The 26889-nt window shown below is 40.1% G+C and overlaps 3 protein-coding genes across 5 annotated transcripts; 2 read left to right on the top strand and 1 right to left on the bottom strand.

Annotated features, from left to right (window-relative positions):
- Window positions 1-2013: 2013 nt before the first annotated feature.
- LOC138608487 (lamin-A-like) lies at window positions 2014-9684 on the top strand. The gene is made up of 14 exons (XM_069681084.1): window positions 2014-2099; window positions 2308-2454; window positions 2824-3177; window positions 4598-4754; window positions 5146-5271; window positions 5391-5561; window positions 5763-5888; window positions 6131-6351; window positions 7520-7793; window positions 7892-7999; window positions 8095-8214; window positions 8348-8404; window positions 8847-9041; window positions 9214-9684. The coding sequence occupies exons 3-14, from the start codon at window positions 2840-2842 to the stop codon at window positions 9247-9249; spliced, it is 1929 nt and encodes a 642-aa protein (XP_069537185.1). The 5' UTR covers window positions 2014-2099; window positions 2308-2454; window positions 2824-2839; the 3' UTR covers window positions 9250-9684.
- Window positions 9685-10401: 717 nt separating this feature from the next.
- naxe (NAD(P)HX epimerase) lies at window positions 10402-16999 on the top strand. 3 transcript variants are annotated; one of them, XM_069682153.1, is made up of 8 exons: window positions 10475-10552; window positions 11939-11994; window positions 12229-12418; window positions 12511-12619; window positions 13114-13224; window positions 14496-14606; window positions 14991-15138; window positions 16086-16999. In XM_069682153.1, exons 3-8 carry the CDS (start codon window positions 12246-12248, stop codon window positions 16283-16285), a joined length of 852 nt encoding a protein of 283 aa, XP_069538254.1. In that variant the 5' UTR covers window positions 10475-10552; window positions 11939-11994; window positions 12229-12245; the 3' UTR covers window positions 16286-16999. The 3 variants fall into 3 exon arrangements, with proteins under 3 accessions (XP_069538253.1, XP_069538254.1, XP_069538252.1); XM_069682152.1 differs by lacking the exons at window positions 10475-10552; window positions 11939-11994 and adding an exon at window positions 10402-10474; XM_069682151.1 differs by lacking the exon at window positions 11939-11994 and having other exon boundaries at window positions 10476-10552.
- A 1175-nt stretch (window positions 17000-18174) lies between these two features.
- Window positions 18175-26766, bottom strand: scn1bb (sodium channel, voltage-gated, type I, beta b). The gene is made up of 6 exons (XM_069682047.1): window positions 25569-26766; window positions 25308-25477; window positions 23487-23724; window positions 21830-21971; window positions 20378-20452; window positions 18175-18794 (listed from the first exon to the last, which is right to left on the bottom strand). The coding sequence occupies exons 1-5, from the start codon at window positions 25618-25620 to the stop codon at window positions 20383-20385; spliced, it is 672 nt and encodes a 223-aa protein (XP_069538148.1). The 5' UTR covers window positions 25621-26766; the 3' UTR covers window positions 18175-18794; window positions 20378-20382.
- Window positions 26767-26889: the final 123 nt, after the last annotated feature.

Raw genomic sequence — 26889 nt, 5'->3', positions numbered from 1 at the left:
TTCCCACAAACCACATGACAGAAACTGTCCACGTCGAGCCACAAATCGAAGCTCCACGCTCACAAGCTTCTCATAATTCACTGTTTTATGTCGTGTTAGACAGCTAGTATCACATTCACAGAACACAGATTTAGCCAAAGAACAGTTTAGAGGAGATCATGTCGTCTTCCTGATGTCAGTGTCATTCAGATCCATGAAACTCAGCGTGTGGGGGGCGATTGTGTATCTGTCAGCAGAAAATGGGCAACAGTAAATACCCGGATTGTATTATATTCAATTAACGAAATACGGTTCCTAAAATAACACGAGCAACATGAGCAACTGAACTGAAGTAGCTTTAAAATGATAAAATAATCATTATCCAGAGTAGCTTTGTAGGTGATGGGAGAGAACAGGAAGTTGTTTGCACATCAGAAAGCAGCAGGATGCAGTTATTTACACACATCAACACTTAGCCTGCTCCACCTTTTAGTACCTCAGAACATATTAATTATAGCTTGAGAATTTGAATAAAACAAAGCAGACATCAGTGATCCTTATACACACTAAAATATGGTAGATGACATAAAATCAGTGGTTTCATGTCTTTAACACACAAAATAAATATATATCTGACTTTCTCACTTTCCCCCATTTTTTCTAAATACTTTAACCTCTTTGGTTCTAAGGATATCCCCCAAATAAAAATACTAGTGCGCAATGTCACAAGTCCAGACTTTTCTCCACCTGTCTATATTCATCTTTTGTCTGACTCCTTATGAAGGCCTTAAGATGCTTAAATGGAAAATGTCCAAAGGATATAACTTGTGAAAAGCAGTTTCCCACACATGTTCCCTCCCTTCATGGGATCAATATCACAAAGACTTTCAGTTAACCCTAACACGCACCCTCAAAAACACACTTTCATAAAAGCAGTGTCAAACACAGCCAAAACTGATTTTAATAAGAAAAGATAGAACTTTATTCATCCCGAAGGAAATTATAGTGCCAGATAGCTCCAAAAAATACAGAACAGATTAGAGAAATGCAAAAAAACAACTCAAATAAAAGTGACAATATAAAGTGTTACAAAAGAGACAGTGCCTAAAAGAAAAACAATATTACAATAGTCATTTACAGAAGTAGGCAGGAAGTAATGGTGGCAGTTGTATTGACAATTATAATGTAGTAAAAACTTGAATTATTGTTATTGGTGAATTATTAAGAAAAAGACGATATTGCTCCTGATACTGCACATGGTACTGATAAATAGGCGGAAGTATCACATGATTATGCATTCTATAAATATCAACATGAATACAAATACTGTATAATTACGTCCAGAAACGTATTATTGCACATGGTAATAAATATAATGTAGCCAATATAATTAGTATTCACTGTATTTATAGTATTCACTGAAAAAGCTCCTCAAAGTTGCTAATGATTGAATGATGTCAGATGGAGATGAATTCATTTGTAATAAACACATTCCTGAAAATGATCACCTGGTTCACTCCACTTTATTTCACATTGGGGGAAAAAATCAATTTAGTCCACAATCATCTGCATCATAAAGCTTCTTCATTAAAGCCACAGTTACTGATGTTTATAGTGAGTGAAATACTTAAACCCAAGACCGAGCTAGCTAAAGGGAAAGATGTATTGTTGATGCGTGTTTTTGTACACATATCTGAGAGAAATCAGCGTTCTCTTTGTTGGTTTATTTAATTGTTGGCTTCTCAGCGTGAAAAGAAACATGTAAAACATTACTGGGGTCCGCTTGAGCCAGAGTTTGTCTATATATTTGGCTGTGTCAAACTCGTATGAGGCAGCAGAGAAACTCTTGAAAACAAGATGTTTTGTCAAAGGTGATGTAGGCCGAAGTGTGTAAGAACTTTTAGACACTTTAGCTAAAAAAGAAATGAAGTTAATGAGATAAATGTATCTGAAAAAGAAGCTTCAGGCTCTGAACACTGCAGCTCTGGATTCAGTAGTTAAAACAGTCTCTTACGTAACTTTTAACTTGATGCAGAAATATGCCCGCTGAGGTCTGAGTCAAACAAAGTCAATGAGAAGAAGACGACTCTCAGGCTAAAGATTTGCTTAAAATGATCCCTGTAAGTATCGCATGGCTTTGTGCCTTTATTTGACTGGAGGGTGACTCATTCATTCAGACTGCACACCCATTACAGTGGGAGAGAGAGAGGGAGAGAGACAGTGAGCGATTGAGAGAGAGAGCGAGGAACAACCACCTACCAAGTGCCAAGCTTGAGGCCAACCTCTCTCCTCTCCTCCCATCTCATTCTTTCCTACACGGGCACTCAGATGGGTCTGCAGACAGCACAGTAATTCTGAACAGAGCAGGAGAACTACGGCGGACTCTCACACCACAAAATCTAAGAAAACTTTACAGAAAAGTCTGCGAACATCCCCGGAGCAGAGCTTCCTCTTCATCTGACCAGCTTTTAAAAGGTAAGTCAGGCTGTAAAAGTTTAAAAGCATCTTTTGTGCAGACAGATGACTTTGACTTTTGGGTGGAGTCGATGACCCCTCCCATGTCTTTTCATTAATTATACTCTTTGTCTTTGTTTGTTTTATTGCACACAAAAGAGTTGGATGTTTGCGGAGACGGTTTACAGCGAATTATGTTTCTTTTCATCTCTAATCCTGCATTTAGGACTTTGTGTGTTCACCTTAACAGAAAAAAACTGCGATAAGGCATGCTCTTATGATTTTTTTTCTAGATTTATACACAAAAATAAAAAAATCTGTTCATTTATTTTACTTTAAAAACAAATTTTCAGATTAATTAATTTGATAATCATGTCTTTTTCTGGAAAGATCCCAGATAATTACCATGGCGACACCCAAAAACGCTCCCCGAGGTGCAAACACACCAATGTCCCCCAACCGGATCACGCGGCTCCAGGAGAAGGAGGACCTGTGCAACCTCAACGATCGGCTGGCCGTCTATATCGACAAGGTGCGCTCTCTGGAGTCGGAGAACGCCGGCCTGCGTCTGCGCATCACCGAGTCGGAGACAGAGGTGACCCGTGAGCTGACGGGCCTGAAGGCGGCGTACGAGACGGAGTTGGCCGATGCCCGTCAGACTCTGGACTCTGTGGCCAAAGAGAGGGCTCGTCTGCAGCTGGAGGTGGGCAAGCTGAGGGAGGACTACAAGGAGCTGAAAGCAAGGTAGGTTACAGAACATCAGATCAATGACACAGTATTTCTATAGTGTTTTCTGCTGCAGAAAAAAAGAAAGAAAAGAGATACACTACTCTGGTCAGAGAGGACTGAGGGGGGCTTTCGGGGTGTCCCAGCCCATTAGAGGCCCTGAATGCCTTAAGAACACCCCTGTTTGTTTGTCAGATGTAGTTTCTTCTCATTAAAAGTGACTTTATGTAACTTTTAAAATACAATAACATTCTTACAAAGAAAAGTTTGTGAGCATAAAACACACCTTTACTAATTTCAATCTCTCAGGAGTTTTGCTGTGAAAGACACACATGGTCTGGTGGGACCAGTAGCTCATAGCTGCTAATGTTAGCAAACATGTTGCTGTGTAAAGTTCATTACTGAGTTGTCTAATGACTCATCTCTACTTGTGCTATTGTGACACATCATTATGGCATTTACTATTATCCCATAATGATCACTTGTGGGCACAGAGGCTGCTCAGCTGCAGTAAGAGTCTAGATTTAAAGTCACAATTACATAACTTTCTGTCACAGTACTTACAACTATTATAACTGTAGGCATCAAAAATTATTTGTTATTCTGTTTTCTCCTTTCACATATAAATGAGAAAAGTTGTGTAACTATTTGGTACTTTTATAGACTGTTGATCTGATGATCATGAGAGGAAACAGGCGCCTCCAGGCTTCTGAAGGCTCCTTTTTAAACCCAATCTTTCTAAGTTTAAGGCTTTTTTCCATTAAACTACAGTGAGACTGTTCTGTGATTGCAATGTTATCGTTTGTGCATGTGATCCACAGCAGCAGAACCCACTTACTCATCAGCCCCTAATAGCTGATGCTTGAATAACTTTAGCTGCTTGTAGCCGACCACTCCCTTCCTCCATCACACCCTCCTCATCGCTCGCAGTTTGACGTTGGACTTCAACTCTGCCTCCTTCCCATGCTGCCACATCCAGAGCCTGATGACTAACTCTTTCCCGAGTTTCTCCTCCTTCACCAAAGTAATCATTGCGCACATAATACGTGGCAGTGTTTAGAAGGCTCCGCTCTTGCCTCCATTATTTTTCCATAAATACAAAGCCAAGCCGTAGCCATGGCAGCGTCTAAGCCAAACACCAAACGGCTGTGGTTTGTGGCTACCAGAAACACGGGATTGGACGCAGATCGCTGAGGCCTGTGACTCATATGCACCATGGTCTTTCCCGTCTTAGGCTACATCCTTGTTCAAAAATAGCTCATATTTGATTCATTAGACTGTAAAGGAAACTGTAGTAATTTGTTTCCACTTGGTTCTTTGGTTACTAAGCAAAACACATGTCTATTTCTATTGAAGTATCCTGCATCAACTATGTAAACAAATCCAAACTAATGCGTCAAACATCAAACTAAACGTCACATCTGCAACTCTTTGACAGGAACACCAAAAAGGAGTCGGACCTGACCGGAGCGCTGCAGAGGCTCAAAGACCTGGAGGCTCTGCTGAACTCGAAGGATGCGTCTTTGACTACGGCTCTTGGAGAGAAGCGAAACCTCGAGGTGGAAAACAGGGACCTGAAGGCGCAACTTGCCAAGGTAAACTCCATGTGAACTCACGCTCAGTTTAAAACTCGCTGGAAACACATCTGGGGCTCATTTTTCTGCAGTTAGCTCACCAACTCTAAGTCTGTCCTTCATAACCTCATGTGTTTTCTACTTGGTGATGATAAATGTCACAGATACAACCCTGTTTTTGCACCAGCGGTGTTTCTTCCAGTGGGCTTGACAAGCCAAGGACTTACATAATGTTAACATAAAATGTGAATATTCATGGAAATAAATATTTGTGCATGGTTTTGTGAGCTTTGTTTTGTCTACTTGAGCTCAGACATTGTGATTACAGAACAGTCTCACTTGTTTTCTCTCTCTGCAGCGTGTTTATATGAATATTTGTGTTAATATTCAATCCCTCTTGTGGCTTTCTCAGCTGGACACCGGTTTGAACGATGCCAGGAAGCAGCTGCAGGAGGAGATGCTGAGGAGGGTGGATGGAGAGAATCGCATCCAGACTCTCAAAGAGGAGCTGGACTTTCAAAAGAACCTCCACTCTGAGGTTAGATTCCCCATCTTTTTTCCCCCTCCCTTTAACACATCAGCATCCATCTGTTGTTTCAGAAAACTAGCTTTATGTAGTTGGGAGTTAGTAGGAGTTTGTTGTTAATTCTCCATCAGGAGCTGCGGGAGATAAAGCGGCGTCATGAGTCTCGTATGGTCGAGCTGGACAACGGCCACCAGCAGGATTTCGAGAGCAAGTTGGCCGAGGCGCTGGTGGAGATGCGCAACCAGCACGAACTGCAGATCAAAATGTACAAGGATGAGATTGAGAAGACCTACAACTGCAAGGTAGACTTAAACATGACAGAGGAGGAGATGTTTACTTTACAAGACTTATTGCTTAAAATATCACGACAAACAGCAAAGATTAAATATCCAAAACATCATAAGATATAAATGCATCAAACTGTTTTGGTAAGAAAGTTTGCAGCTGTTTCACACACTGGTACATCTTGATTCATGTTCTACCTTCTTGTCACTTCCTGTCAGCTGGAAAATGCTCGTCAGTCAGCAGACAGGAGCAGCCACCTGGTCGGAGCAGCACACGAGGAGCTCCAGCAGACACGAATCCGCCTCGAGTCTGTTTCCTCTCAGCTCAGCCAGCTGCAGAAGCAGGTACCAAAGATCACATTCAGGCTTGTATCCCTCATCTTTACCCAAAATCATATCAAGAATAACCTTTTATTGTTATCACACATGGTAAGAGGTTACAAAGAGCCTATGTTTAACCTCAACAAATCATTAAGTGTACACCCTAACTAATAAAAACGTATAAGAAAAGAAAACATCTGAAGTTGTTTTTACACATATTCAGCTAATATAGACGATAGCTGTAAAATGTATTTTGTCTGATTCAGCTGACGGCCCGCGAGGCAAAGATCAGGGACCTGGAGGACGCCCTGTCTCGGGAGCGGGACACCACACGCCGCATGCTGGGAGAGAAAGACAGAGAAATGGCCGAGATGAGGCAGCAAATGCAGCAGCAGCTGGATGAGTACCAGGAGCTCCTGGATGTCAAGCTGGCTCTGGATATGGAGATCTGTGCCTACAGGAAGCTGCTGGAGGGAGAGGAGCAGAGGTATGTTGGTGCATTCATCAAATTCACAAGGCGGCCATTTTCCTCTGACGACATGCTCAGGGTGGGGAAGCTCAAATGCTGTTAAAAAGTTGAACTGCCCAGGTTTTTCCAAGTTTGCAAATGTTTTAAAAATAGTAAATCTGACAAATTGTTAGCATTTCAATCACACAGAGTAAAGAGAAAAAATCAAGAGGCACTATTGCCCATATTTCACGTTAAATGAACTTATTTAATAACCCAATACTACTGTTACTCAACAGCTAGCATTAGCGTTCAACTATTTACCTAACTTACATAGTTTGATAGGATATGATAGGAAAGGTACAACTTCCTAGCTAATGATATTGTTAGCTAGTTAACAGAAAATGTAGCTAGGAATTGGTTGAACGCTAACATTAGCTGTCGGTAGCTAATGAAACAAAAAACAACATTTTCAGTCATAACAGCTAACGTTAGCATTCAACCAGTTCCCTAGCTAACAATTATGTTTGGAAGAGTTACATGAAACAACAGGAAAGGTTCAACGTCCGAGCTAATGTAAGCTAAATAACACTAATGTCAGTGAGGAATTGTTTGAATGCTAATGTTAGCTGTCAATAGCTAATGAGTATTTGTAAACTCATTAGGACAGCAAGTCACAACAGCTAACATTAGCATCCAATCAATTCCTAGCTATAATTCCCTTTAGCTACTTAATATCATTAGGTAGGAGTTTGGCACCTTTCCAATCATGTCATGTGTAACACTATTAAATGGTTATGTAAGCTAGGAAGTGGTTTAATGCTAAAGTTAGCTTCTGTTAGCTTCGGTTGCCAATGGGTTGTTAAAAAGGTTGTCCTAACTACATGTCAATATCCCTCCAGATTTTCACTATCTGTTGTTTTTTAAGTCACTGATCAATCGAGAAGCAGTGAAATTATTATAATCATAACATCTTTAATACGATGTGCAAACTTTAAACACAGCAGTTCAACATTACATCAGCATTTGAGCTTCCCACCCTGAGCGTGACATCATAGGAAAATAACTGCCATGTAAATAACTTGGATTCAGTCTTTGCCATGTACATCACTATGAGCTAAGTCAATAAAACAAGAGTTTTGCAGTAACAGCCTTTCACATCTATTCTTTCCTGGTTAATGAATTATCATCGTGTTTCTCCCTCCAGGCTGCGTCTGTCCCCCAGCCCCCCGCCCACCAAAATGACAGGAAGTCGCTCCTCTTCCTCAGGAGCTCACTCTCGATCGGTCCACTACAGCGCTCAGAACTCATCTGCCAAGAGACGCCGCCCCAATGACACCGACAGCGAGGCCTCGAGCTTTGCAGGCGGAGCCGTGGCTCGCACTCGCATCACCCAGCAGGCCTCAGCCAGCGGACGGGTCACTGTGGACGAGGTGGACCAGGATGGGAAATACGTCAGACTCAGCAACAAATCAGATGAGGTGAGAAGATGGTTTACTGCTTGTTTGTGGTGGCCTTTTGCAGTTTATTGATGTAGTATCTTTTATATAAAACCTTGCTGACTGTATCCATCCATCAGGATCAGAATCTGGGGAACTGGCAGGTGAAGCGGCAGGTGGGATCTGGTGCTTCCATCTTCTTCAAGTTTCCAGTGAAGTTCACCTTGAAGGCTGGACAGAGGGTCACGGTAAGCAGCACCTTTACAAACCAGAAACCAACACGGTGACGCTGACCACAGCTACAGATAATCTCACCTTACTGTATGTTTTAATCGGCTTGCAGATCTGGGCCTCTGGTGCAGGAGGAACCCACAGCCCTCCCTCTGACCTGGTGTGGAAGACTCAGGCCTCCTGGGGCACCGGGGACCTGTTCCAGACCACCCTGATCAGTGCCAATGGAGAGGTATTTTAAATCTAAAATAAGTACTATGGTAACATTTTGTTTTATTAGAGTCACAGTAATAGTTTTAAGTTCTACCTATTTAGCTTTTAAGTGTCAGAAAGATTAATAAAGGGACTGATTAATTTTCCTGCAGGAGATGGCAATGAGGAAGGTGACCCGCACGCAGTTTGATGATGACGATGACGACATGGTGAGAAGAACAGAACATTTTCTTTTTTCTTAATATTCATAATAAAGTGAGCACTAAGCTATTTATTTGGTCTTGTATGTCACATCGTTTTAGCTGCCCAAACAGATTGCCCCTAATGGGATTCATAGGTTTTCTAGGGGATTTTAAGCAGACATATTGCTTTTCGTTTCGTTTCGTCAGAAACACAAAGATATTCAGTTTGTTTTCATGTAAGTCAAAAAAAGCAGAACATTTACACGTTCAAAATCTATTTATTAGGGAACCTTTGCTTGAAAGATAACTCTTAAATAACTTTAATCAGTTACCAAAGTACTTGCTGACTTATTTTCTGGTGATACTGTTTTAAAAATAAAACAATCTTGGGTCTTGCTACTGTTGTTGCCCTTTCAGTTAATTTTTATCAAATGCATCTATTTGGATGCTGAACTCTGTGACTCAGCAGGTGGCTCACAGCACCTGTGGGGACAGTGAGTACAACCTGCGGAGCCGGACGGTGGTCTGCGGCTCCTGCGGACTTCCTTCAGACAAATCCAGCAACTGCTCCGTGACCTCGGCCTCCCGCTCCTTCCGCAGCGGAGGAATCTCCGAGGGTTTACTGCCGCAGTCCTACGTGTTCAGCACCAGCACTCCTCGCAAGGTGACACCTACAGCTGATACATGACCTCTTTTGAAGGCCCAATCAAAAAGAAGTCAAATAATACAGTTACTCTTTGAGACTACATTTTTAGATTAATGTGTTTAATTGACTTTTTTTTAAATTTTGTATTTATTTGTGTTAAAATAGTAACTTTGTAAATCTTTCCTCTCAGACTGGAGGCAGGATGGAGACCTGTCCGATCATGTGAGCCCCTGGATCCTCACTGAACACATCGTCTGTATTAGTTTTCAGTCATCAGTTCTTCAGTTACCAGTTGTAGTTATTTAGTTCACATCATGTACTTTGGAATATTTTTCAAGATATTGTATGCAATAAAACTTTATTCTGCTTTTTTTATAATGTACATAAGCATGCTTTTGAAATATTTTCTGACCTTTAATTGGCTTTTGTTTGTGGTGAAATCTTTGAACGGGTAAAACAACAGTTTGAGCTGCTTTACTTTGAAAAGAAACATAAAATCATACTTTTTTTTTACTCTTGTGCTGTTCCTCTTTTTTTATCACAGTTATCAGATTGTCATTCCTCCCTCATGTTAAAAATACAATTATGTTACCCGAACCTTACAACCGATCTACATATTGTTCTGTATTTTTGCTGATATAAATAAACACGTTTTACAGAAGCCTGTGTTTTTCTTGTGCAACAATAATAGTGTGGAGGCTGTCCGAGTATTTGCAGTATTTTTGCTGCCTTAGCTTTGCATAGAAATTTTAATTTGGCCAGACTAGTTTTAATGTACGGTCAAATCTATTTGAATGACCGACTGGGGCTGTCTTGACTGTGTTTAATTTGCATGGAAAGTCCTTCATCTTTAAAAATCTGAGAAGCAGAAGATAATGTTTGATAATACCTGAACTGTATATTTAGAACAACAAGGGAAATCACAACTGTTATCAATAAATGATTGTATTTATAAATGTTTTATGATAACAGTGGCAAGATGTAATGAAACCCTTTTTTGGGTACAATTTCATTTTACATGCCCCCTTTCTATTTTAAACCGCTTTATAATTTATTTTATCTACTAAATTTCATATATTTTTTTTACTCTGCTACATTTGTCTGCCAGCTACAGGTACTTATGTCTACAACATTAATATGCTGCTTATATGTTTATTTTCTCTGTCTCTGTCTCTCAAATACAACCTCTGTATAGTGACTATTTTCACGGTAATTTACTTCTATATTTACTAAAGTAAATTTTCACTGTACAGTTTCAGTATGAAAAAGTACTCCAACTCCCTTCTGTTACAGTCCTTTCTTACACGCGTACCGTGTCTTCCATGGAGCGGACTTTTATTTTGAAATCAGAGCGTTGTTTTTTTTTCCCTTCAAACCCGGAAGTGAAGTGGGTGGGCTTCTCAGTGTTGTTGCACGGTGTTCCCAAACGTTAATCAGTACAATACTGACCTGTAAGTTGTTTCAGAGCATTGTTTTAAAGAACGAAAGTGCATGTGAAGTTTTTTTCAAGAGAGGGTTGCTAACATTTGGTGAGTTTTTGTTAACACTTTGTCACGCACTCCAGCATAGCAAATGTTAGCTTGCAACTAACAACACCTTAACAACACAGCCTGTAGGTCTCTTAGTTGAAGTGCAACTTGTCCTTCGTGTTTCACATCAAGAGTTTTAAAACTGTTTCTAAACAAATAAATGTCATCAAAACTTTAAACTCTAACTGTCATGTCCGTCAAGGGTTAGCTGCCAGTTAGCGAGCTGCTTTCTGCTAAAGTTACATTTAGTAAAGCTGATACAGGTGGAGTGTGAATTAGGCTTTAAGGGGAATTTACATATAATCAATAATATCAGTTTGGCGTGCATTAATCTTCACTGACATATGTACAATAACCTCAAACTAATTACTGATCAAGTTACTTGTTTTTATTAAACTGGGCTGCATGTTATAATGTAAAACAAAATGTATCTGTTGTTTAAATTGTATCATCTCTTTATGTGCAGGATTTTGTTACAAATAAAAAGATATGTTGACTTGATGATTGGTCCCAAAAAAAAGGACAATTAAAACATGTCCTTTTCGTAAACGTAATAGTCTTGGATTTTGAACTGTCAACAAACTTTTTTCATCAATAATAACTTTAATAATTTTTCTAAATATCGATCAAGGCATCCCTGACTTTCTAGTTGACATCTTCAAATAGTTTTTTTTTAACTCACTGACAGTAAAAAACCTAACGACATTCAGTTCAATTTGTTATAAAAATATAACCAGTAAATATTGACATCTGAGCTGCAGGAAGTGAGAAATATTTGCTTTTTTCCATTAATAAATTGACTGATGTCTTTAGCATTCGTTCTGACAAAACAATTTAACAATGAATTCTGGGAAATTATGGATATATTTTATGTTTTTCTGTGTTGTATATTTAGCTGCAGTCCTGCTTGGTATGCTTATTTCCATGCAGCACAGTTCTGTCCGTCTACTCAGACAAAAATACAAAATTGGATTTATATTAAAAGGCAAAGAAGGGAAAATTTACTTGGCCATCAATAATGTTATTATGAAGGAGTAGGGCCACACTAAGAAAAAAAATATATTTTAGCATTTCAAGAATAAAGTCGAAATGTCGATAATCAAGTTAACTCCTCAGGTCCATCAGATATCTATCAATCCATATATATATATATACATATGATATATATATATGATATCTATATTATATATATATATTATTTCATGGTATCACCATGCCTGGTACATTGATGTGATGAAACTCTTTGAAGTGTACCAGGTTAAAGTGGAGCTACAGCTAACTCATTATATTCTGTAGAGTCATTTAATCAGACATTGATTGATCAGGTTCATTTTTTCTTTATGTGGCCCTAATAATTGTATCTTTGTTTCCTCTCTACCTGTAAAGCATTAAGCAGGAGCTGAGTGCACCGGGGTGATCAATGCAAATCATCTTTAGTGACTGTAAGTTTTGTACACAGCCTGCAGGGGGTGCAGGGAGCAAAATCAAAATGCAAACGAGCAGTGGCAGCAGTGTAGCAGCTGTAGGAGGCAGCAGAGTCAGCAGAATGAGCAGCAGAGCTTTCATTAGAGAAGAACATTAACACTTGATGCATAATGTAAAAGTTTCTTCTCTCTGCAAAGCCTCTTTATCTTCCTTCTGTTCAGGCTCCATCGCTGTGGTCTCTTCTGTTTCAGGAGTTTGGATCATCTGGATGTTGAGTGTGCGGGCTCTGTTTGGGATCGGCTTCCTGGTGACCTCGAGGGCAGCGGCAGCCTTCGCTCAGACAGGGACATGCCCGCTGTCTGCTGCAGCTAACCACCACAAGAAGAACTGTGCCAGCAGCAGACCAGCTTCCACCATGGCCCAGACCATCAAATATCTCGGGTGAAGTTATTTTGTACAGAGAACATGCAGTCTTCAAACTGTGTATGTGTGTGTGTGTAGGCTGCTCAAACTGACCTGTACATGCTCCACAGGCAGGAGGAGGCCCAGCACATTGATGAGGAGCTCTTCAGTGAGTACGGCTTCAGTGTGGACCAGCTGATGGAGCTGGCTGGACTCAGCTGTGCCACAGCCGTCACCAGGGTGGGCTCTTATTTTGAAATATAAGACTTTTTTTAATGTAGAGCTGCAGCAAGAAGAGAATTCATAATAAAGTAAATTTTTTGCTTCATTGTTAGATTTTTCTCTCGTTCCCCTTAAAAGTAAACTTTATTTTTATAGCAAGTAATAAGCAATAAACACTTTGCAGATGATCGATTGCATGATCTTACTTTTCACAACCAAAGACTGTTTGTTTTTTAAAGCACTTGTACAAACGCCTTAAAGTCCGTTTGGATATCAGGCTCACTTGGTTTCTCCGTCTCCAGCTGTCTGAGCAGGAAATTAGGTTTTGCATTCACAGAAATGATACTTCTAACTCACTTTACTGTCTGAAGAGGAGAATAATCAGATTACTCCGTCATCACAAGAAGCATTTCTCTCTGAGTATCTGCTACGAAGGAAATCCTTTATTCCTTGGTGCCGTGCTTTATATAAATCACTATATATAGATTCTCTCTGTCTGTTTGTTGCTGCAGGCGTATCCACTTACCTCTCTGGTCAAGGCCAGACCTGCCCTGCTGGTGATTTGTGGACCAGGTAACAACGGAGGCGATGGCCTGGTCTGTGCCCGACATCTGAAACTCTTTGTGAGTGGCCTTGTTTTGTTTTTTGTGATTTAGAGTTTTTATTTTATTTTAAAGATACTACATACAATGTATGCCAAACAGACACAAATACACTGCAAAGACAAAATAGTACGTTGACAGGATAAGGAGAAACCCCCAAGTAGGATAATGCATTAAATAGAGCAGACTTATATCCACTGAGAGAAAAGGGGGCAAGGAAACAAAGAACAAAGAAGAAAAAAAATACATTAAAAAAACCAGCCATATACTTTTACAATGGTACACAATATGTTGGAGGACAGGAGAGTTTTCAGTGGGGCAAACCTCCATCAGGGCCCTTAAGCATCGGGGCCTTCTGTTCACACACGATCAGTTTGCGATCCAGCATGACGGCTGCTTTAATCGACTCTGCATCTCAGGGGATCACCTGATACAAATAGACAAGGACAGAAGGGAGCCTTGTATCTCTGAATACATTCAATATAGGCACTAACTTCCACCATGTAGTCTCGTATGTTAGAGTTAGTCTCGTATGCATCAGGCTGCCCGAGTGGCCTTCACTTGTTTTACAGTGAAATACTCAGCAGAGGAATGTAATGAAGTACACTTACATACAGTTTTGAGGCACTTATACGTTTAATTATTCCTTTTTGTAATTGTCTTTAAAGCTTTTATATTTCATACAAAACATACAGCAATCTTGAAGCTTGCATATAACATATTCAATCCTTTTATTCTGGAAAAAGTCTTTATGAAAAGTGTGAAAAATCTTTTATTTTAACCCAATTTAAAGCCAGTTGGCTTGTTTTGAGCATTTTCTAAAATCCACCTTTAAACATAATTCTCATGGAGATATGGCGCCTTATTTTGTCTTCTTTTAAAACATAGATAGATACCTTATATCAAGAGCATATCTTTGAATAAATAGTTTTAATTGGATGATAGTAGGATTGAAGATTAAACTTGTGTATCAATGATAATAATATAAAGTTTTATTCTGTGGGAGGAGCCATTTGGCATAACTCGATATTTCACTTTTGTTATTTGAAGTGTTTATTGCTGATAATGTTTGTGTTCCTTTACTTTTTCTTTTATTGTACACTGACATATAAGTACGTTTTACTGTATCAAAGGATGTCTGTAGCTCCTCCGACCCTGCTGCACAGCAAACTAGATCAATACTCCATTAGCGTATTTGGAATTCCTTACCCACAGCTACTCTTTCTAAAACCTGCAGCCTGTCTCTCCTGCAGACTTGTGGCCATCACTATGAGCAGTGTTTTGTCTTGCAGGGTTACGAGCCCACCATCCTGTACCCCAAGAGGCCGAACAAACCTCTGTTCCAGGGTCTGACCACGCAGTGCCAGAAAATGGAGATCCCCTTCCTGACTGAGATGCCTGAGGTTCGGTGTTAATCAATTATGCAGCAGGCTTATCTGCTGTGGTGAAGGACATTCTTCTCCGTAACGTGTTTATGACATACAAACATGCACGTACTGTACCACGTTATTAGATCTTGCTAAATGAGGACGCACTTTGATTGTCATGACTCTTTTATTACCCCTGTGGGGGAAATATAGTTTTTATTGCAGCAAACAGCAGTCTGTAATATAATTAATGCCCAATGAGACACCATCAGTGGATTTCCTGATGTTTTTTAGTTACAAATCAGAATTTTATTGCAAATTTTGGTTGTTTTTTCACTTTGTAATGATCAAGCGTTGTTGGTCTTTTGCTTCTGTGTGAGAAAAAACAACAACTTACGTGGACAGATATTGATTTCTCAGGCTAAAGTGGTTGATGAGGCTTACAACCTGGTGATAGACGGCATCTTCGGCTTCAGCTTCAAGGGGGCCGTGCGAGAGCCTTTTGGCTCCATCCTCGATGTATTGAAGAAGACGACAGTCCCCATAGCCAGCATCGACATCCCCTCAGGTCAGTATAAGTGGTTATTATATGTCAGTTGCATTAATCCACACATATGTGTACACAAGGTTTTTAAAAATTCAGGTGCCAAAGATATAAAATGCACATGAACTGTGGTCCGATAAAAATCTGTTATTCAGTGATTTGATTGTTCAATAAGTGTTTTCCATTTAAAAATTGTCCGTTACGCTCACAGTTAGAGCTGCGCCATAGCAACGGTAGCCTTCTTAAAATGAGCTAAGCTAGCTTTTTTGACTCACAGTAAATGGAAACATTTCCTCCGATGGTTATTGGACTTCTTTTGACTGTCACAATCGCTGACTGTATGATTAGAGCCGGATCCCTAGCAACGGTCTGGTCTTCATAGCAACGGTCTGTTATCGAGAAGAAGCAGACCTCGGAATGCCGTGATTAGCCAATCTTGCTAATTGCTTCCACTGATCTGTTTGTGACCAATAGACAGACAAATATCTTGAAAATCAATCCCTTCATTTGCATGAAATTGGCTTCTCCCAAAAGGTCAAATCCTATCAATTGGCCTGGTGGCCCTTTGACCTTTTCTTCAGCTGTACTATTAAACAAAACCTTTTCTAACTAAGAAAACTAATTGTCAGGGCTACTACTGTGCATATTCCCTCATAAAAAGTAGAACTAGGCCTGTTATGATAACTACTTTTTGAACATAGAGCAACACGTGAATGGGCTCTCATCTCTAATTCACATTAATTCTAGAAATGAACACAAAACCTGGTTCCCTAGGAGCTGTGAGAAACTACTCTTAAAATCTCGGTGACATGCTTATGTAAAGAAACACACATGCAATACCGAGGTCAGCAAAGGAGATCGAAGTCATGCCCATAAATCGTACGATAGGTCAATAACATAGTAATTGTGACAGGTCCCTGTAGAAGAGGGAACCTTGGTCTGGATTGTGACTTCCTGTTTGTTTTGTAAAGGTTGGGATGTGGAGCAGGGCAGCGCAGACGGACTGCAGCCCGACATGCTCATCTCCCTCACCGCTCCAAAGAAGTCTGCCTCCATGTTCAGAGGACGATACCACTTCCTGGGAGGCCGGTTTGTGCCACCGGGCCTAGAGAGGAAGTACCAGCTCAACCTGCCTCAGTACCCCGGCACGGACTGTGTGCTACAACTGTAGGGGACGTAGAGCTTTCATTGTTGTGGAGGAATCCTTTTACATGTGGGAAATAATTCTCATCAACATTTGTCTGTGTGACAATAACAGAGCTGGAGGCAATTAGACTAGCTTAGCATAAAGACTGTAATCAAGTGGAAACAGCTAGCTGTAGTCCGTCCAAAGTTGAAGCATAAGCCTACTAGCACCTGTAAAGGTCACAAATTAACACGTACCTCATTTGTTTGATCCATACACAAGCGGACGTGTAAAAATGACGTGCAATAACTACTTTAATTTTTGAGAGTTTTGTAATGACAGTAAAATTACAGATATTTAACCATCATGCGTGTAAATTGTGTTCAGTGACTATCTGGCAACCCAGGCTGGAGACAGAGATGCTGTTTGTCAACAAGACACAAGTGCTGCGTTTTTTTACAAATAAAATATCTATACATCTTGGTGTGCATTAGAGGAGCTGGAAGATGTATTTTGGAACTTAGTAAAGAGCGCCATGCCATGCCCACAGTCTTCATGCTAAGCTAAAAACCTCCAGACTCTCTGTAGCCTCTCTGATATGAGAGCGGTATCAATCCTCACGTCCAGTCTTTGGAAAGAAATCAAATAACGTTTGGATGTTCCTTCAAATCTAGGAATTTGTTTGAATCAAACTGAGTGTGTGATGGTGGATGTGATCTCGAGGCTGTGCTGTAAATCTAATAAAGGAAAATTGAAGATGACTGGAAGTTTTCTACGTCGTTGTTCTTTGTTGTCTTTATGTAACTAATAACTAGGGATGCACGATCTTGGATTTCTTGCTGATATCCGATATGCCGATATTTTCCAACCCTTTTTATCGATTGCTGATTTCGATACCGATTTATTAGGCACATCAAGTCTCTCCTGTAGTGGAAGTGATATCATGCCTACTCTTATTGTTGTGGCCCACTGGCAGATGCAGAAGTAACATAATACAGTGCTTTTTATAATGTACACATTCACTGGGCAACATAAGAAAACTATTATGCCTAAACTAGCATTTAGGTATAATTAAAGCATCGTTTTAGCGGTGGAAAATATCGGCAGAAAAATGACATATCTGCCGATGCCGATATGTCATTTTTAGGGATGGAAGATATTATCGGCACGTTATCGGTATCGGCCGATATTGGCTTAAAAATGAACTATCGGATATTGGCCGACACGCCGATATCCCCCGAAATAATTAACTGATAAAATCTCGGCGCAATGTACCCGGCGCGAAGAAGACCTGCGTGGCGCAGCGTGATGACGTCACGTGTGTCTACCTGCAGCATGAGCGAGTTAGAAGCCAAAATGTCCGTGGTGTGGAAGTTTTTCAAAGTGTCCGAAATAGAAAGCAAAACTGCTGTTTGCAATGACTGCTCAGCTTCGGTGATGCGAGGAGGAGCCAAGGCAAAGTCTTTCAACACTACAAACTTGATTAACCATCTCAAGACCCGTCACCCCGACCGTTGTAACAAATGTGATAAGAGTATCACGTTATACTGTAAGCTAATTCCAATACAGAAGAGAGTTGATGATCTCTGCAATTAGGTGTGCGGGAAAAAAATATCGGTATCGGTAATCGGTTAAGTGAGTAGTAAAACATCGGCATATACAAAAATCTAATATCGTGCATCCCTAGTCATTTTCTTTTTTTTTTCAGATGATTTTTTTGGCTTTTTGCCTTTATTCACAGGACAGCTGAAGAGAGACAGGAAACGTGGGGAGCAGAGAGTGGGGGATGACATGCACCAAATGGATCGGCAGACCAGGAGTTGAACCTGCAATCAGGACTGTAGCCTCTATACATGGGGCGCCTGCTCTACCAACCGAGCCAAACAAGCGCCCTGATATGTCATTTTCAAGCCATTATCTGCAGATACCGATAACGTGCCGATAATATCGCGCATCCCTGCTAATAACAACTCTCTAAAATATTTCTCACACAAATCAGCAGCATCTGGATGACTCACAATCAACAGAAGACTTCTCCCTCACGTGGTCTTTTTCAGTTTTTATTAGTACATCTTAAGATTTTACCGAATGTATACCTAGTAACTGGGAAAGACAGTCTATCAGAGTCCATTACATTCTATCTTAGAAATAACTGTACCGTACATGTGGCGTCTTTATTAATACATTAGTTGGTGATGATGTCGTAAAAAGCTTTCTTTACAATCAGCCTCGTGTCCAACAGTAGTACCAATTACATTTCATATAAATGTGTGACTACATATACTTAAAGAAATACTGTATGTACAGTATATGCTGCTTCTGACAATGTGGCTCATTAATGCATAATGATTTCTCATGTAAGTGCTGAACATGCTTTTTGCGCTGAATACTATATACAGTGCTGGTACCATGCTCTCTTTGTATGTCATATCCATTGGTGATCTATGCTGAGGAAAAGGTAAAGTAGAGACTCGAGATGCAGAGGAGCTTTTTCTCCAGGTTGTGTTCATGCAGGTCAGAGGTTGGAAGGATGTTTTCTGTCCATGGAAGAAGCCTGAAGGTAAAGACAACAGGTAGTAATGGTTTAGTTTAGTTTTCACTGTTTAATAGTTTTGCTGATTGTTTTCTGTGACTTTATTTGTGGTGGTGGTGGGCATGCTTTTAAGCTTTGGCATTGATGGCGAGAGGGGGTGAGCTTGGGGGTCGATATTTTCTGCATGAATGCACCAAAGATGTTGGTTTTCCGAGCAGGTAACTGATTCCCTTTTGTATCGTGTTTCTGTGTGGAAGAATAAATGGTGGAATGCAAAAAGGTTTTGGAAACGGATTATTCTTAAAGCGCGTCACAGTGTTTCTGCCGCGTTTAGTCCTTTGCGGCATTTTTTTGACGGCCTACACAAGCCGATAGACGCAATATCAAGACTTATCATAAATGATTTCACTTCTCAAGATAACGCTTGGTTTCTCTTGATAGTGGGTCAGTTTGTCTCGGTATCTCAAAAAAACAAAGCGTCATTTCTTGCGATAACATATCATGACAAAATAACTTGTTTTCTTGAGATTATAATGAATTAAGAATTAATGTCTAATTATTTTGATAACACTTGATTTCAGCCTTTAAAATCACTGTCATGACTGTGAGTGAAGATTCATAACAGAACTGCGATTGCAGTACCACCGGATGTGTTGATCTATAATGGGTACATGTTGATCCAATATTTTCAGCTTTAATCAGAAGCTCAGAAGCTTCTGTAAATAAGATGCTATCTACTCTGGCATGGCTCAAACTTTCATCTCATTATCTCAAGATAACAAGGCTTGTTTTCTCAAGATAGGGCTGTCCCTTTTCAATCGAAATTCAATATATCGTTCGAACCTGGTGAAATATTAATAGTTTGAACTGTAATGATATCGAATTGACGCACAGCAGTAATCTGCTTTCCAGAGTCCCAGAGTGCTCTCACGTTTAAAGGAGTGCACCTTATATTCCAACAGATGATCTTCTCAGCACCAACGCACCTCAGAAGTGCTCTATGTACCACTACGTACCCAATATGTAGTTATTGTTTTTGGCAAAAAGTTAATTCCATATCTCGTTGAATATGTTCAAACATGTTTATTAAATAATTATCTCTTGAGTGTGAAATAATGGTATTGATAGATATTGCAAGCATGGCTGTTCTTGGCTTCCATAGTGTCAATTTATACTAAGTTTGGATTATTTATTCGACCCTCATTGTTACATTACATTACAGCAACAACCAAAGGCAGAAAATTAAAACCAATATGAAAGTACAATAAATTGTAGGGTTGGTTTAGGCATCAGTTAAAGCAACTTCACGAATGAGAGCTTCTCAGTAAATAAGTAAAGATTGTTATCTTAGTGCTGACACTATTAGCTTAGCTTAGCATAAAATAAGGGAAAAAAATAAGGGAACAGCTAGCTTTTCACCGTCCAAAAGTAAATTCCACACTGCATTATGTTGTAGTGATTAAAGAACATGTACAGTATACTTCATTTAAGTATTAAGCCCCAGTGTTTAGTCCTTGACAGACTTTTTAATCGTTAACGTGAACGGCTGTGACACTCTCATGATGATGATGACATGCATGTTTTACTTAGACATCACAACATACCTGTGCTATTCTCCGACCTGCACTCCTGCGCAGTTGTCTTTACTTTCCGAGGCTATCGCTAAATATTCAGCATTTCTGGAAGGAAAAAGAGGAAAAAAACAAACCCTCAGTGGTTATCAGAAATGTATTCTTTAGTAAAATGAAATGGGAGAAAAATGCCTTAAACAAAACATCACTGCTATGGTTGTATGACAGGTCTTTGTTGTTGTTTTTTTGACTTACAGGTGGGAGGTTTTGGTTTTGGTTTTGGTTTTGGTTTTTACTAGGAAGGAGGATGGCAGGATGGGAGAGACGGAAACATGACAAGTAGACACAAGGAGCGTGAGACAAAGAGACACAAAGTGACAACACACAAACACAATGGAAAAATTGATAGTCTTAAAATAAGTAGGTCGTAGGACAGGTAAAGTGAGGAAGAGAAAAAACTTAAGGAGAGGGTGTAACGAGGAAAAATTTAAAATTATAGGTGTGTCTTCAGCAGGGGAACATGAATAAAGTCAGGCAGTATTCATGTTGAAAAACACACTTTTAAAAGCATCATTTTCACACCAAATGTTCCTTAGAAAACATTTCTGGGGCTTGGAGTTTGTTTTCCGTGTACAGCCTCATTTAAACTAGCAAAATTCAGCAGTGCAAAAATACTGACTACTTGGTTAACTACTGGCAAGCTAACTGCTAGCCAGCCAGCTAGCCGAGGAAGGGATGTTGTTAGTCAGTCACAATAGGTAACCAACTTTCTTGTTCCCTGTACTGTGCCATTCCATTTATTCAAACCAGCTTTTTGTCCTCACTGTTTTTGTATTTTGTTCACTGAACAGTTGGCAAACAGGTAAAACAAGCACTCCAAGCTAGCAGCTCTGCTAACCGTCAGTTAGCTTGTAAACTCACTCGCTAACGTAACAATACATTCAGTTTAGGTGTAGACATTTATACACCATCGAGTCCTGTCTCCAAATTGTCTGCAAACCATTTCTTTTTTGTTTAGCAGACAAACTGAGGGGGCTAAAGATAAATTAGCTTAAAAGCTATGATAGCTTCTTTAAGTTAGCTTTTTAAGTAAGTTTCTTTCCCCCGCAAAACTCCACTGCTTTCATCGCTTGTATGACCGTGCCTTGACACATAATTGTGCTGACAGATATATCGATGTATTGGGATATATCTTGGCCAATATGTAAATAAAGTATGTGCTACGTCACACATACTTCCATAAGGTTTTTATCACCTTGTATTCAACAGTATTCGCTTTTTCACAGAGGGATGCAGCATTGTTTTTAGCTTGACCGCTAATTGTTGGTTAAAGTCATTGAGAGGTTTGCATTAGTCCAATAATCTATTAAAAAAACTAATGCACTGCACCTCCAACTGTGTACCTTCAACATCACCAGGGGAGTTGAGGGTTTCTCATGCCCTGAGCATTATGTGCATGCAGTCGTATTTAATGAAAATCCTTACGCGGCTTCTCGTAATGCTTCTTCCCCAGCAGCTGAAATCTTCCTGTAGCAGTATATCATCTCTATGAGGAGCCAGACCTGAAGGCCAATGATGGATACGTACATCATGACCTCGGACACGATGGAGGCTGTTCCTCTGGTGGCTGCACAAGGGAAATAAAGAAGTCAAACCAAGACAGCTGCTTTATGACGCGAGCTCAATTCCATTTCCTGCCCTGAAGCCCCTCACTCTATCCACCACGCTTGGTCACATAGAGGGTTCACCACATTAAGGTATAGTATATTGTAAGTAAAGGTACAGTAAATGTGTGCAGCACTCGTGTGAATGACAAATTTCCCCACAGGAATAATGAAAGTGTTTTATCGTATGGTATTGTGTGGTATCACCTTGTATTATATCGTATCATATGGTATCGTTTGTATCATATCGTCTCATATTGTATTACATCGTTTCATCTCGTATTGTATCGTATCGTATCGTCTCATATTGTATCGTCTCACATTGTATCGTATCGTCTCACATTGTATCGTATCGTCTCGTATTGTATCGTCTCGTCTCATATTGTATCGTATCGTCTCATTTTGTATCGTATCGTACCGTCTTGTATCGTATCGTCTCATATTGTATCGTATTGTACCGTCTTGTATCGTATCGTCTCATATTGTATTGTCTCACATTGTATCGTATCGTCTCGTATCGCATCGTATCGTCTCGTCTCATATTGTATCGTATCGTCTCATATTGTATTGTATCATCTCGTCTCATATGGTATTGTCTCATATTGTATCGTATCGTATCGTCTCACATTGTATCGTATCGTATCGTCTCGTATTGTATCGTCTCATATTGTATCGTATCGTCTCATTTTGTATCGTATCGTATCGTCTCGTATTGTATCGTATCGTATCGTCTCATATTGTATCGTCTCATATTGTATCGTATCGTCTCATTTTGTATCGAATCGTACCGTCTTGTATTGTATCGTCTCGTATCGTCTCGTATCGTCTCGTAACGTACCGTCTTGTATCGTATCGTCTCGTCTCGTATTGTATCGTATCATATCGTATCGTCTCGTCTCATATTGTATCGTATCGTATCGTCTCATTTAGTATCGTCTCATATTGTATCGTATCGTCTCGTATTGTCTCGTATAGTCTTGTATCATACTGTATCATCTTGTATTGTATCATCTTGTATTGTATTGTCTTGTCTCATATTGTCTCGTCTCGTCTCGTCTCGTATTGTATCGTATCATATTATGTGGTTGTTAGTAGGGATCAGTTTTGGAAATTCCCTTTTCTTTACTTATTATGGTCTAGAAATTTAAACCACAGCATCAAGGACCCCTTTATTGCATTAGCTTATGTGTATTTAGCATTGGTTAGCTTAAAGAAACCATAAGTGTAAATGCGTTCAATAAGCATTACAGACATGATGAATAAATTAAACATTAAATTTGGCAATTCATTAGATGCTTCCAGAAATCTGAAAATCTAATGATCCCTTCGTGTAAGATAATTCAATTATTGCAAGATTTTTTAAGTCATGCAACTTTAACTTTTGTAGGGCAAGTTCCTAAATCCTGCTACTATTGAGTCACTTCATGCTAATGTCACAGACCAAGCAGTTCTAGTACTAGTACTTCATTCCTTCTTACCGTTAGCCACCACACTGAGGTGGACCACCTTGCTGACGACGGTGTTGTACTCGTAAGTCTCGTAGAAGAGGATGCGGTTGAAGAAGCACTGGTAGGTTCCCGAGTCGTTGAAGGTGACGTTGAGCAGGTAGATGGACGCATCCTGGATGTCGTTGCTCCTCTTACTTCCATTCCAATCCAAGCGGTCCGTGAAGTGGTCGTGTTCGACGGTGGGGCCGTCCTCGTTGTAGGTGTAGATCTGGAGCCACAGAAAAATCAAGATTAATCAAAACGCTAATGATGATGATGATGATTACTTCTGCACAGACAAAGACTACATATTTGAACAGTGATTTGCACAGTGCAAAACTCATATAAACTGGTGTGTTCAGGCCGAATGTGAAGCTAATTTTGGCCTTTTGTTATCTCCATGAAAACACCCTACTGGACTATTTTACAAACCATGAATAAATAGTAAGCTGTCGTCATGTAGTATATGTCTTGTAAGTTTTTCCTCCATTTGTACTTTCTTGTGAATCTCAACTCTGATAGGCTATTGTTCCACAGCGTCACACATTTTTTCCCTCATAAAACAATTCAACGTACACTAACACAATTTTGTGTCAATTTATGTCGCCAAGCACCAATTCCAGTCTTTACATTGAGTTCGTATAATCTTGCCGCCTTTCACTTTCAATCTAGACACACTGTGAGACCAAAATATTTGAATGTTCTACTAATAATGTAAATCTTGCTTTATTTTTTACTTGTTTCCATGTTTCTTGTTCTGCTGTTAAATGTCTTAATATCTTTAATCTTCTTTTTTTTTTTTATAGAATTTTAAATTCTTTCTGTTCCGGTGTGAGAGTTGGTGAGGATTGGTAGTAGTAACAGCAAATGTCCCCAATGCATGCCGGTTCAAGGAAGAATTGATTATCATTCTCTCCATATACAATAACCCGCACACAGGGGAATGATGATGTATTCCCTCAGTGCTACATTGTACACTTTAAGTATGGATACAATTTTTAAATGGAAAAAAACTAGTAAAAAGAGATATATGTGTATGTAAATGCACATTAATAAATACAGAAGGCAATACACATAGGATATAGGTGTATAAATATGATACAATCGCTTTTTATTGCCACATAAATAAGCATTTAGTAAAAAGTAATTCAACAGAAGAATACAGATGATCAGATTAAAACTTGTTGCTATTTTGTTTCAAAGGATCTTGGTCTCATCTTTTGTCAGAAATGTGTCTTGTTTTGGACTGAAGATGAATCACATATCGAGGAGCACAAAACTCTGAACTCTGTACAAAGCAATCCTCTATGGACCGCACCCCTCTTTCTCGACTATTTATCCTCGCATCTCTCTAGGCCTTCCTCACAATGAGGCTCCTGTATCCCCAATTCTCCCCCCCAGTCGTACACCCCCACACATCTGGTATTTGCATCTTGATAAAGCTAAACTGAACCGTCTCGCAGCTGCATGATTGCAACATCCACTCCGGCCGCTAACAGAGAATCCGACACAAGGTCAGCACGGGCGGTGTGTGTTATCTCCGGAGCTTTAATGATCTCTGTGGTGTAAAATATCAAAATCAATTCCAGCTGAACCTCATGATGGCCTCAGCACTGGCCTCCATTGTGTAATCGAGGGCAAATGTGTTATGTGTGAGAGAGAAAGGAAGTGAGGCTGTGCTCTTTATAAGCATGCATATATAAGTAGCTTTTGTCTTGAGGAATGTAGCCTGAGACAAGTTTCTACTGTGTGCTGCATCAGATACATTTTCTGCTGGCTCCAGACTAAAAACTCTTCATCAGTTGTACTCACATGAACAAAGTCGGCCTCTCCTTTGGCCCTGAAGTACCACTCGACTGTGGCGGCACCATCCACCTCACTTCTCCTCTTGCAGGAGATGCAGCCCAGTTTGAAGCCTTTGCCTGCTACCGCCTCTGTGTCCGAGTCCACCTCTGCACACGCCCCATGACACTGGTACACAGCTTACACACAAGAGAGACAGGCAGTTATTACTCCATGTTTACATAATGTAGCAGCAAATTATAAAGGCTGCAAACAATAGGCTCAACTCACCGAACAGGGTGCAGAGAAGAGAAAGGAGCAGGAGGTGCCCTGCTGCTGCCATGTCAACGGATATTTCAGCAGCTGTTTAATTTGATGAGGTCCAAACTTAAACACAAACTCGCCAAGTATGGAGCTCTCTAGACAGCGCTCAGAAATTGAGCACCCCAAAGTTTGTAATAGCTTGTATTTGCTATTGTTCTTATGACGACTGGAGCTATGACTCTAAAAGCTGTGCATCAGTGAAGTGCAGCCAAATGTGTACCAGGAAACTTGCAGCTAAACATGCATTGTAAAGTGCAAAAATGTATCCGCCTACAAGCCTTTCTTCTACTCCCAAATCTGTTGATGACTTCCCAACAGTGGGACCACTGTTACTGTCTCTGGTCTTTGGCACAAGCCAGCAACAGCTTCCTGTTGTTTACAGGATTTATTGCCAGAAATTATTGCTGCTTTGGAGACAGCCCCCCTCTTCTTTATCTCTATTTAGCTAATGCAGCCTAGTTGTGGGCTTTGTACTTTTAAATATGGTGGAGCACATGAAACAATCCAGATATCTGGTGACTCACAGTGTTCCCCAGAGCAACACCCCGAGATTTGATTGTATTTTTCCCTGAGGATCCTAATGTGAGATGCACAGATCAGTCATTAGACCTGCCTGGGGCCACATGCTCTGCTCTCCTATGTTTGCAAATTACAGACAGCAGGGATACACAAAGCTTATAATAAATGTTTTTAGATAATGTGCAACATGAAAGCTACAGACTCAGCGTCTTCAATACACGTACACGCCAGTGCATATACAATTAATTTGCATGCTCTATTATAAGAATTAAATGGCTACCTATTACAGGCTACACGATCCTAGTATTTAATTCCGACCAATCTAATGGTCAAAAGATGTTTATCCTTAATCGGATCTCTGAAATCAGAGCCTACTGTCTTGCATTTGAGGCCTCCTCTGCTTGAGTCCTCTCTCCCGAGAAAAAAAAAGATATGCTGTCCTCCTCTCCGATGACAGCTGAATGTAGAAAAATGTGAAAATATTTCATCTAATCACTCCGTGCTCGTAGAGGAGATGCTTCTTTTTTCGTGCTGGCATCGCAGAAAAAAATAGCGCGAGCACACACGGCTACATAAAAAGCCAGCCCACCCAAAAATAAAAATATAATAAACGTGCCAGTTCACGGTGTTTTATTCCTACGCCACAGCGGCACCTCTGTCGCTGTGATAGCAGGATGCTGCAGATGCACTGCGGTAAAAAAAAAACGGTAGTGCGTGTATGACCAAGCCGACGCCGAATACAACGTGTGTTCAAGCTTAATCCAGTGTG

Source organism: Semicossyphus pulcher, unplaced genomic scaffold, assembly GCF_022749685.1.
Source record: "Semicossyphus pulcher isolate SPU_LCO1_2020_fin unplaced genomic scaffold, fSemPul1.0.p SCAF_5, whole genome shotgun sequence".
In the NCBI taxonomy this organism is placed as follows: Eukaryota; Metazoa; Chordata; class Actinopteri; order Labriformes; family Labridae; genus Semicossyphus; species Semicossyphus pulcher.
Note: the sequence above shows the minus strand (reverse complement) of the source record. Positions and strands in the feature narration are given on the sequence as shown.

Excerpts from the sequence above, each read along its gene's own strand:
- LOC138608487 (XM_069681084.1), top strand. The coding sequence starts at position 2,840 with ATGGCGACACCCAAAAACGCTCCCCGAGGTGCAAACACACCAATGTCC. Across the intron at positions 6,352-7,519 it reads CTGGAGGGAGAGGAGCAGAG|GCTGCGTCTGTCCCCCAGCC; the intron begins GTATGTTGGTGC and ends TTCTCCCTCCAG. Across the intron at positions 8,000-8,094 it reads AGGCTGGACAGAGGGTCACG|ATCTGGGCCTCTGGTGCAGG; the intron begins GTAAGCAGCACC and ends ATCGGCTTGCAG.
- naxe (XM_069682152.1), top strand. The coding sequence starts at position 12,246 with ATGTTGAGTGTGCGGGCTCTGTTTGGGATCGGCTTCCTGGTGACCTCG. Across the intron at positions 12,620-13,113 it reads GTGCCACAGCCGTCACCAGG|GCGTATCCACTTACCTCTCT; the intron begins GTGGGCTCTTAT and ends TTGTTGCTGCAG. Across the intron at positions 13,225-14,495 it reads CCCGACATCTGAAACTCTTT|GGTTACGAGCCCACCATCCT; the intron begins GTGAGTGGCCTT and ends TTTGTCTTGCAG.
- scn1bb (XM_069682047.1), bottom strand. The coding sequence starts at position 25,620 with ATGGCAGCAGCAGGGCACCTCCTGCTCCTTTCTCTTCTCTGCACCCTG. Across the intron at positions 25,478-25,568 it reads TCTTCTCTGCACCCTGTTCG|CTGTGTACCAGTGTCATGGG; the intron begins GTGAGTTGAGCC and ends CTTGTGTGTAAG. Across the intron at positions 21,972-23,486 it reads CCTCAGTGTGGTGGCTAACG|CCACCAGAGGAACAGCCTCC; the intron begins GTAAGAAGGAAT and ends TCCCTTGTGCAG.